This window comes from Lemur catta, chromosome 2 (genome assembly GCF_020740605.2).
Source record: "Lemur catta isolate mLemCat1 chromosome 2, mLemCat1.pri, whole genome shotgun sequence".
Lineage (NCBI taxonomy): Eukaryota > Metazoa > Chordata > Mammalia > Primates > Lemuridae > Lemur > Lemur catta.
Genome location: NC_059129.1, coordinates 125,123,173 through 125,135,266, shown reverse-complemented (window position 1 = coordinate 125,135,266; position 12,094 = coordinate 125,123,173). Strand labels below are relative to the sequence as shown.

Below are 12,094 nucleotides of genomic sequence, written 5' to 3'. Positions count from 1 at the left end.
AAGCCCCCCTAGATCTCTCCCAACAATTCTCATCCACAGACAAAACACCAGGTTTTAAAAAATTTAACAATTCCTCTAAATATGCAAAAGCAAATACAATTGTCCCTCAGTAGCTATGGGGATTTGGTCCTAGGACCTCCTGTCATACCAATATCCAAGAATGCTCAAGCTTCTAATATAAAATGATGTAGAAGTTGCATATAACCCATACACATTCTCCCCTGTACTTTAAATAATGTCTAGATTACTTACAATACCTAATACAATGTAAATGCTATATAAATAGTTATACTGTATTGGTTTTTTATTTGTTTTTAGTTCTTCCGAATGGTTTTGATCCTTGGTTGTCTGAATGCAAGGATGTGGATCCCACAGATATGGAAGGCCAACTGTGACTTCACCTTTAATACTGACATAAGGGAGCAGCTGAAGTGGATTCTACTAGTGTTTCAGAAATGCCTCTGCTCACACTCAGAATCAACTCCAAAGGTGTTTTTTTCCCTGAACTTGGATAGGGTTTTTTTGTTTATTTACAGATAGGTTCAATGACTCAGCAAAATGAAACACAGCTGCTATAATATAAATTCTTAACTCCATTCTAGAAGTGTTTTGTTGTTAAATACTGCACCAACCAGCCCAAAGACAGAGAAAGGCACAAAGTACCCAACTTCCATAAATACATAAAACTTTAAAAGAAATTTTCAGGACAGGAACTTTGGAATGAACAGAACAGGAGCTGACCTGAGCCAAAACTGTTTATCACCCGGTGCCTGAACACCCACACTCTGACTGGTGGATCACAGTGGCTTTTTGGGTCCCCAGAAGAAGAGTCAATTCTGAACCAGAGTCTAGTGTTCCTGAGAAGTCTGGGTACCCTTTCTCCAATACAAAGTCACACTGGTAAATGACCATAGGTCCCTCTGGGGAAGGCTAAGAGTAAAGTTAAAGAGTAAAGGCCTTTTTGGCAGTAGTAAGTAGGGTCTTTCCTCAAGGAGACTCTGGGTCTGGGAAGTGGAGGGCCCCATTTGGTGATTAAGGCTGGGCCTCTAGTCACCGGTTTTAGAGAGCTCCACTTCTGTGCCTTTGGCCAGACACCACTGGAAGAAAAAAAGCGTGCTTAAAATTCAGCAAGCTAGATGAAAATCAGTGTTTCTGAAAAAACAATAATACCATTAAGTTCCAAGGTACATAATGTATTATGAAACCTTATACCCAAAACTCTGGTCTGTGTCCATAGAGGAACAAATGCTCTCTGAATTTGCTAGCTCCTAAAATGACTCTTACTTCATCCCTATCCTAAAGTTTTTCATTTAGAATGCAAACATTTACTTGTTCTGTGCCATAGCTCTTGTTAACTAATTATCTGTTTGGTATTGGTGCTAGGTTGGTGAGTGATTATGAGGAAGGCTTCATGCATCTTTCCACCTGCCAGTCTAGTTGGTGGGAACAGCACTGCCAGTGCACTGTAGCCTGGTTCTGAATTCCAGACTAGCACTTACTTAAAAGGTCTGTGACCTCAGGCAACTTAAGCCAGTTTCCTGTCCTGTAACAGAGGGAGTGGCCTGAAAAAAACAGCAAAAATATTTTCTGTCTCTTTAAAACATCCTCCACTCCTTTTTGAGAACTAAAGCCTGCATCCGTGCGTCAGGCCCATGGTTGGGAGGGGCAGGGTAAATCTTTTGTTTATTTGTGCAATAGGAGATGGCCGAGCCCTGACCTGGTAAAGGGAGGTCACAGGATTGTCTTCAGCTGAGAAGAGATGATCAGAATCATCAACCATAGTTGAATAGTAATTGCCTGAAGCTGAGAACCCACCCTTCAAAAGCTCTGTATTCCTGTGGAATGTTCAGGACATTTGGCTTTTGAGATGAGGTCTGCCGTTTTTCCCTCCTTTGCTGGCAAAATACATCTCTTTCCTCCTCCCCAAAACACTTGTCCTCGTTTTTCTGATTTGGCCTCGTGGACAAGTGCTGAGTTCTCAGTAACAGTCCTACCTGCCTCACCACGTGATTGTAATAAATGTGTCAAATGAGAGCAGTTAAAACATGATAAACTGTAAGGCATTATACTCTTGTGAATCAACACTATATGTATAAATACAAACAGAGTGTTTTTCCTCCAAGTAAAAATTCCTGATGGAAATCATGGGAATGGCATTTCTTGGGATTTTATGTGATTTTCTAAAATGACAGAAAAGGTTGCAGGCTAATATTGATTGGTATCTTTTAGAATATGAGCCTGTTAGCATTTTACTTCAAATATTAATGTGAAATTGCATTTGTATTTATTGTCAACTGGAATCACTGAGAAAGTACTGTTGGCCTAAAAAATAGAAGCTGAGGCAAAATCAATTTAAGTAAAGAGCTTATTTGGGCCAAGCTTAAGGATTGCTACCCAAGAGCTTAGATTCAAATTGCCTTGAATATACACTCCAATTAGCAGCAGTTCCAAGTGGATTTTTAAAGGAAAAGAAGAGCTATAATCCCAGCACTTTAGGTGGTCGAGGCAGGAGGATCATTTGAGGCCAAGAGTTTGAAACCAGCCTGGGAAACATAGTGAGACCCTGTCTCTACAAAAAAATTTAAAAATTAGCTGGACAAGGTGGCAGTGTGCCTGTAGTCCCAGCTACTTGGGAGGCCAGGAGTTGAGGAAGAGGCAGTTCATGAGTTGTTTACCAAGAATTTACATTTAAATAACAAGCTTTTCATTAGCTATACATTGTTCTTTATATGGCAAATTCCAGGAGCATGAAAATTGTGGGTGAGGCAGGTACTCGGGAACAAAATGCCTTTAAACAATTGCCCCCGTTACAGGTGCAAGGTGGGGGTGAGGAATGACAAGTTCCACAGGTAATGTCTCTCTGGACCTGATAAATTTTGCACACACCTCACATAGCTAGCTGACTGGCTCTGAGCTATTTTTCTTTTCTCAGCACCTACTAAATATAAATTTACTTCATAATTAGATTGTAAAATAATTTTGTATTATCCCCAAAATGCTCTGTTGTTCAAATACTGAAGGTAGAAGTGTAAATTCTGATAACTGAGGCTACCAGCTTCCATTTAACATGTAGAGCTTGGAAGTTGTTAATCCCATCCTCACAACAAAAAAGGAGCTGAGAAATTCAGAATCAACAATTTTTCTCAGATCTATCAGAGAATTGAGATCACAGGGTCAACCATCACCCTAAAAGCTGGAGAGACAAACAGACACAGAGAATCACAGTTTATCAGAAACAGAAACTGTGTGCTGGTACCAGCATGGAATGGGAATACGTAAAGGGTGATTGACTACTTGCTGGAGATTGAGTGCGGACTAATTTAAGCAATTAGACCTCTGGGGCTCCCACAGTGCTGTGTTTTGCCTCTAGGAGCCCCCTGGGTTCTCACTGTGAAAAGCTGAGAAAAATCCCCTACTTCTTCCTGGGGGAGTACCATTTTGAAATGTGCCTAGGAAGTTTTGTTCCCCTTAACAAAAGGCCTGCCCTCAAGGGAAACTTTTGTCAGAACCTAACCAACTTGGGCTTTACCAGAGGCTAACCAACCTGGGAGAGGGGAGATACTCAACTCCAGCCACCTCTAGCCTTCCTGTCTCAGAGGTAGAAAAAGAAAAAAAAAGCTGAGAAGCACTTATGAAGGTCACAGCCCAGAAGTGAAAGGCTCATTAAAAAACTGAAAACTGATCATAGAAGTATAGAATGTTTCCCCTCCCCTGACATCTTACTACTGAAGCAGGACTCCTGTATAATACAGTGGAATAACAGCAGAAAGAAGTGCAAGGCCCAGACCCTATTTAAGAAGGGATCTCTAGGGAAGCGCAAAGACAATAAAGAAGACAAAAGCAAGGACACAGGAGAAAACTGTAGCCTCTGAGACCAAGCTACAATAAGCAGTGAATGAAACTGAGGGCTAATCTGATAAGCCCTCCAAACTTAACCTGCCTTACTTGCTTTTAATAGCTTCTAGTTGATCTTAAAACTCTCACTAGCTTCCTTATAGATAACATCTCTGGCTGTGGGTCACTATAGTAACAGATGCTTAAAAAGTTGATTTTCAGGAACTAGAGGGTAGCTCTTGTCCAGTTCAAGCCAGCTGAGGCCACTGATCCTTCAACTGAGCCTGCACGGGTGCCAGAAGAGTGACCTTTTGACATCAGAAGCCCAAAAACTCCACCCCCAATCATGCTAAAATGGTGCCATTTTCTGTACTTACATCCTATGAAAAGTCATGTAGCTTGATTACACGTGCACAGAAACCCTGATTACCTCACCTTTTCTACCAGCCATTCGCTTTTCCCCACACCCCACTTTCTATGCCATAAGTAGCCCCAAGCCCTATTTTCAGGAGGCATATTTGAGATTTGTTCTCCTGTCTCCTCACAGAGTGGCCTTGTGAATAAAATCTTTTCTCTTCCTCAAAGCCCATTGCTACAGTAATTGGCTTGCTGCCTGCAGGCAGAACAAACCTGGTCACTGACATAAACAAACCTAACTCCTAGTCAGATAAATACAAAACCTCACAATAAGGCCTATTTAGCTCGGTTCCTTTTACCTGATGCATCACGTCTGGCTTTCAACAAAAAAATTACAAAGCATACCAAGAGGCAAAAAACACAAACTGCAAAGACGGGGCAAGCATCAGAACCAGCCTCAGATATGGAAGAGATTTTGGAATTATCAGATTAGGAATTTAAAATAACTATATATATGTTATGGACTCTAATGGAAAAAGTGGACAACATGGAAGAACAGATGGGTAATGTAAGTAGAGAGACAGAAACTCTAAGAAAGAATTAAAAGGAAATGCTAGAAATAGAAAATATCATAACAGAAATGAAAAATGCCTTCGGTGGGCTCATTAATAGATGGGACACAACCAAGGAAAGAATCAGTGAGCATGAAGATATAGCAATAGAAACTCCCCAAACTGAAAAGCAGAGAGAAAAAAAGACCATGGGGGGAAAAAAAGAACAGACCAAGCAATGGCAACAATTACAAAAGGCATAACGTATGTGTAATGGGAATGCCAGAAGAAGGAGACAAAAGAACAGAAGAAATATTTGGAGTAATAATGGCTGAAAATTTTTCAAAATTATTAATGTGGAGATAGATTTGAGAATTTCCCCCCATCTCCTTGCTAGGTGCCTGCAATATTAAACTCTGTCTCTGCTGTAACCCCTGCCCTGTCAGTGTATTGGCTTTCTCTTGAGCAGCAGGCAGTGAACCTGGTAAGGCTGTAACAAATAGCTTTTTAAAGCAAAGATCAGCAAAGTGTGGTCAACCACCTGTTTTTGTAAATAAAGTTTTACTGGAACACTGCCATGCTTATTCATTTATGTATTGTATTGTTTATGAGTAGTATATTATTTGTTATGTATTGTATCATTTATGTAGCTGCTTTTGTGCTACCACAGCAAAGTTAAGTAGTTGCTACAGAGATCATTTGGCCAGCAAAACCTGAAATATTTACTATCTCTGAACCTTTAGAGAAAAGTTTGCCCATCCTTGTTCTAAAGGAGAAAAGGGGTAACTAATTTATGGAAATTAGCATCCTTCTATCTTTTGTTCTTACACTACTGTAAGCACTGTGCAAACTAGGTATCATGAGGTCATTTTTAATAGTGACCTCAATAACTATCTGAGGATAACAATAAATTGGTCCTCTCTTATAGTTGTGGAGATCATCAGTGTGAAATCAACATTTGGATCTTATCTAAGTAGGAAAGTGACCAACCTTCAGAATTTCTGTTTCTGTGGAGTTTGTGGTCCCAGCAGGGACAGCTTATTTTCTCTCATTCTACCAGTAGCAGCCTAGAGCACGGTGATAGGGTACCTTACGCTATCTCTGAGGAGTATGCGTGTAACTTCAGTTCAATCCAAGATTTATGTAAACCTCCAACATGTCAGACATTGTACTGAATGCTGGGAATACATGATGAGTAAGAGAGTCACCTGCTCATAGGAGTTCACGGCCTTCGGGTAGTTAATTGTTGTTTACCTTAAAGAGAAACTTATTTCCTCATCACAGCAGTGAAGCTGGGCTACTTCTTGGATCCTAATCAGATATCTGTTTACTTCTGACAGAGTCTATAAAATGAAAAACAAAATTAGAAGCATATATAAATTTTTTTAATTCAAAAAGTCTCATTACTGCAGAACCATTTTATATCCCAGAATATGGAAATGTTGACTAAAATTCAGTTCAATTATGAAAAAAATGAATGTTTTCATTGTTTATAAAATAAGCTTTCTTTAGAAAGATCACAGTGTTGATAAAGAAAACTATATCTAAGAATGTTATCAAATTTTTTTAAACTACTGAAATCATTGTTTTATTTGTAAACACTTTCCTACTATCAAAAACAAAGTTGGAAGTGGGCAAGAAGGGAGCTGTGAAGAAAAGGAAGTGAATGAATTATTAATAGTACAGATTAAAAAGTCAGGCCCTTGTATTAATCAAGTCACAGAGATGATCTCTTGGCGTGAACAGTGACCAGAGATAAAGTTCTGCAGACTCTGTGAGTTCTGAGATTCTGGACTTTTGCGATCCAGTCAACTCCACTTCTCTTTCCCTACCAAATGTGCAAACTGAAATAATGACACGCAGCGGAGACCCCGCAAATGTTAGCTGCGTTGGGATCCGTTTGTCTCCTTTTGCCAGGACTTGAGGTTATGTTCATGAGCGTGAGATACAGCAAGAACGTCAGAATACGTACGGGGCACCCCCTGATGATTCTCTGTATTTCTGAAAACTGATCCTTCATAGTGATGTTTTGCTTCATCTAGGAAGAAAAGTGATTTTAGGCAAACTCAAACTGTGACATTTTTATTCATAAAAGACACAGATTAAAATTTTTATGGCACTTGATACAGAGCGTAGGATTTCATATAATAAAAGATTTCAATTTTCTGTACCCAATGTTTTAAAACAAAGGCAAGTAACAAAACTGTCTTCGAAAAAGCATGTGTTAGCAGTTTACATCCAGCCCAGACTCCTGTACAGTACGCACAATGCTACAATGGTATTTTCAGAACGGTAGGACTGTACTCCAGGACGCTTAATTGCTTCTTCAGAGAGTAGTTATGATCATTGTACTTACTAAGGCAGGAAAGCTAACTAAAACGTTAAAAATATTTTCAGAAACAATAGATTTTACATTTTGGTTTTTTTCTTTTAGTTATCCAGAAAAATCAATCCAAATACCCTATTGTTCAAACTTTCATAGAGGTTTTACTGTATTTGCATGGATATCTGAACACATTCTCTCTCATGTTGTTTGGCTTGGAATAGATGCCTTCAGGGTTCAAAGTCACTGAACACAACTACTGATTTAGCTTTAATAGGATGAAAGATCTGAAGTGAAGAACACCACAAGGAGGTAAAAGTATCTCAGGGTCTCCGAGTGAGAGCACCACAAATCACTATAACATTGTTAAAGGACGCGGATTCTTATCAGCAGCCAACCTGATCTATATAACCTTTATATTTTTTTATTTGGTCAATGGCAGTGGTCAAGTCCCCACGGTCGACGTGTTCTGCAGGAGTGTGGAGCCTCAGAGCGTAGAGAAGATTAATATATTCTTCGAATCTTCGGGATGGGTACAAAAGCAGCTCTGGAAGGCTGGACAAAGCAGAGGGAAGGAGACTCCGGTCCTTATCTGAAGGTCAAGGAACGCCCCATCTTTGGGGGACTCCAGCTGTGCTCCCCCTCAGAACTTACCTCAGCATCTTGGTAACGATGGTCTTATCGTGCCTCTTCAGGAAAGCTCGGAATGCTGGTATCGTTTCTCTGCACTAAAAGGTGAGAATTAGATTGTCAAACTTTGCTCTGTGAGCCCCTTGAATGGCTTTCTGTTCCACCGAGCAAGCATGATCTATGGAACACTCGAAGCAAAAGGGCAACGTTTACATCTGATCAGAGTATGTCTAGTGCTATTGGTGTCTTCCTAATATATTAACTATGCTGTATCAGTTATACTGTAGACCTGACTCTATCAACTGAACTTAATTAGTAAAGACAAGTAAGAATGGACTTTGCAACCAGGTGGGCCAGGATTCAAATTAGAATACATTGAATATGTGACCTTGGCATGTTACTTAATTTCTCTGAGCCTCAGGTTTCTCACTGTAAAATGGACGTCATATCTAATTCTGGGGTGTGGGAAAAAAACAATCCTATCCATAAAGTGCCTGTCATGCAGCAAATGTTATTTCATTATAGCAAAAACTTGACTATGAATGATGTTCACTGTTAGTACTGCTGTTAATCATGTTTTCTATAGTAATATTACATGAGTGTTCCACTATACTTAATATCTGTTTTAAAATGTATTCATTCATCACTATTAGAGCACCTGTGAAGTTATTTCCTTTCACATGCCAAAAGAGGTCAGTAATGCTAAGTTCTAGAAATCAAATATTCACTGATTTCAATAATATTAATAGCTAACATTTATTGAGTACTTATATGCACATGCTATGCTAATGAAATAAGTATTAGTATCCATAGCTGTAAAATTTTTGGCACCAATTTGTTTCTGATACCATGTGATGCTTTGCTCAAAGTCTTGTCCTCAAGGTCAGTTGCATCATCAAGTTGTCCAGCAGGGACTAAACTCCCTGGGTGGGGTGGGAGGAAGACTGCACAGGAAGATGCCCAAGGGCAGGAATCACCCAGAGGCCTCCCAGCCCACAGGCCTTCCCTGCAGGGTCTCAGTGAAGACACGTGGGCACAGTGGATCCTGACAAAGTGCACTGCCACGTGGCTGCCATGTGGCAAGACAGCCTCTGCTGCTGCACTTTCAATACAAATTGAGGAGGGGAGAGAGAGGGAGCTTATTTCCATCAGAAGAGATCCCAACACGAGCAGCAAGTGGTGCAGAAGAGAATGGGATATTCTTGCTCAGATTAAATAATAGCATAAGTCACAACAGGGAAAACTGTTTACAGTCAGCTGTCTAGGGAATGGAAGACCAAACGTCAGACCCAAAAGTTCCTTATTTCATAGGGAGATTTCATCAGTTGAATGTCCTTATTTCAAGAAATATATGGATTATTAATTCACTTTCTACGTAAGACAGCTGACCTTGTCAAGGCCAGACAGGATCGCAGTAGCAGACTGGGATCAAGGCTTAGTCTTGCTTCTACCCAATTGTCGAACCTTTTCCTGGAACTGAACTGCAGGGTGTCTGGGGCAGGTGAAAGTCTGGCAGTTTTTATGAGGATTACTCCAGTTCAACAACCAGTTCCCGGGCATTGCCATGTGTCAAGCATGGTGCTAGCCCCTAAGTCAGGGTCCCTGTCCTCAAAGAGTTCACAGTATGCAGGACGAGAGCTGGAAGCTGAGAGCAGAGAAGAACCTTTCTTATTAACTGTAGTCCTTTGGGTTGCACACGTAACTTCCTTTTGAGCTCAGAACGTCTAATAGGATGACTGATGACACCTCAATCACATACCTTCTCGATAGTTTTCAGAACAACAGGGTAGTTGTTGAAGAAATTGGTATACGTGTTCAGCTGGCTTCCAAACTTTATGACTATTTCCCCCACACAGTGAGCGGGGCTCCATTCCTGTAGTCTGCCTCTCAGGTTGTCTAGAAACCGCCTGCAATATGAGAAAAGCATCGCCACGAACTGTTAGCTAGGGCAACCTAGAAACTTAAACAACTGATGTACCGTCATTAGTGCAGCCTTTTTCAGCCTCGGACTTTGCAGCAGGGCTCCGGTCAAGCACTCTGATCCCGACACGGAGCGGGGCGGATGCGGCAGGAACGGGGAGCCGGGCCGCGAGGGCGCAGGTCGGCTGTGGCGGCTCCCGCATCTCCACCTTCACCCCCGGAGCCGGCAACCCACGCCGGCCTCCACACAGCCGCCCCCGAGCGTCCCATTCCCGTGTGGCCGGACGGGCGGGCACGAAGGTCCACGCACTGTTCCCAGGACAGCGCCCCTCGCGCTTCCACGGCTAAACGCCGAGACCCCTCACTCGGCTGTCGCCGGCCTCGAACACCGCGGAGCCGAGTTCAACCTCTGCCTTTCCTAGGAGCCGGGGGCCCTTGAGGGTGGGGAGCGTGTTCCGAGTCCCCCAGAGAGTTACCGCGAGAGACGCACATGCTCAGTTTGTTTTCTTTGCCCTCGGGTAGGTCACTGTTCTCCCTCGGAGCATGTTACTAAACTGGCCCCCGGGGAGGCCGAGGCGGGCGGATCGCTGGAGCTCAGGAGTTCGAGACCAGCCTGAGCAAGAGCGAGACCCCGTCTCTACTAAAAATAGAAAGAAATTATCTGGACAACTAAAAATATATATAGAAAAAATTAGCCGGGCATGGTGGCGCATGCCTGTAGTCCCAGCTACTCGGGAGGCTGAGGCAGTAGGATCGCTTAAGCCCAGGAGTCTGAGGTTGCTGTGAGCTAGGCTGACGCCACGGCACTCACTCTAGCCCGGGCAACACAGTGAGACTCTGTCTCAAAAATAAATAAATAAATGAATGCATAAATAAATAAAAATAAAATAAATAAATAAACTGACCCCCAGCCTTGGGCTCTCTAAGCAAAGGATCCTCGTGGCTTAATCCCATTAAATCCTTCAGTTCCTTTCCCATTGATCTACTAGGCCCCGCTGAGGAGAGCAGCTCCCCCCGTGGCTGTCCTCGCTGTCTGCTGCGAGAATAGTCTGTCGCCTGCAGACCGCCCAGGCGCGGGGCCCGCACCGAGGCTGGGACCCGGGGAAGGCGTGGCCCCCTGGGAGTCACCGCTCCTGCCCGCAGCATGGCGAGTGACTCTCTCCTCTCTGAGATGGCCAGGGTCCCCACCAGTGGCAGAGAAGGACTGAGCCGCCACACAGCTTTTAAAAAACAATCAAGTGTGGGCTCCTCCCATGGCGCACTGAATATTTTTAAAAATATCTATTCAGGGTTTACCTGTTAAGACTTAAAATCTGCAGAACATCAGAGAAAATGATCTGGATGTTTCCAGCACTCAGAATTGCTCTGTTCGATGACAGTGCTGCTTTCAGTGGCCTTGCATAAACATCTCGCACAATTTCCAGCATCTGCACGTATTTTCTCTCACTCTGTAAGAGTTCCCTGACAACTCTAGTTCGCTTTTCTGCTGAGTCCATCTGGAGTTTCCTCTCCTGTAAAAAGCATTAAGTATTCACAGGAAAAAGTGGAATGATTCTGTTCAGGCTTACAGCCTCAAGAAGCCCGGAGTCCAAGGGAACTTGGATAGGGGACTGTGGAAGACCCACTGGCCATCATTGGTCCCCAGTATCACCAGATACCCCCTTACATCAGGCCAGCCTTATGCCTTTGTAGACAGGAGACTTTTAACCTTGGATGTAAAGGAGGGCAGATGGAAACCTTACTTTTATCCATCTATCCATCCAAGTGTGTCTTAAGTGTCTTAGGCTGAGTGCTGGCTATGTAATGATGAGAAAATGACAGAGTCCTGCCTGCACGGAGGTTACTGTTTGGTGAGGAAGCCTTTGGCTTCTCCGCTCTTGTTTATCTTCGTATTTCTTTTTCCCAGTAGTGTTTTTATTGATTATCCTGCAGACAGAACTGAAACAAGCTAGCCCTCTGCTAAGGTTTGAGTGTGTCCCTTCCAAAATCCAGGTGTTGCCAATGTGATAGCATTAACAGGTGTAGCCTTTAACAGGTGACTAGGCCATGAGGGCTCCTTCATCGTGCATGGGATTAGGTGCCCTTATAAAAGGGCTTGTGGGGGGAGTTGGTCCTCTCTTGCCCTTCCGCCTTTCTCCATGCGGGGACACAGCAAGAGAGCCCTCAACGGATGCTGACCTTGATCTTGGGCTTCCCAGCCTCCAGATGGTGAGAAATGAATTTCGTTCTTTATAAATTACCCAGTATCAGGTATTCCGTTATAGCAGCACAAACAAAGACACCCTCTCATTGTTAACTAATTTGCTTCCTACTGGCATATTATGAAAAACTGAAACATATGCTGTTCTTTCAGTATATTTAGGAAAAAGTATCCAACTTGGGAGCTGTGAGCCCACCTCTCTGGCTAACTAGGTTGCCAGATGTCCTATGTTTTCTATATTTCCAAGTTTTGTTTTATTTTGCTAGAACTAGGTATTTT

At 42.6% G+C, this 12,094-nt stretch overlaps 1 protein-coding gene across 1 annotated transcript in view; it reads right to left on the bottom strand.

Moving 5' to 3' along the window:
• Positions 1-12,094, bottom strand: part of ECT2L (epithelial cell transforming 2 like) — a 67,973-nt gene that overhangs the window by 4,039 nt on the left and 51,840 nt on the right. Inside the window, 6 exon segments of the mRNA XM_045544457.1 lie at positions 5,997-6,085; positions 6,715-6,780; positions 7,464-7,620; positions 7,720-7,793; positions 9,455-9,602; positions 10,912-11,126. Coding sequence (XP_045400413.1) covers positions 5,997-6,085; positions 6,715-6,780; positions 7,464-7,620; positions 7,720-7,793; positions 9,455-9,602; positions 10,912-11,126 — 749 coding nt within the window.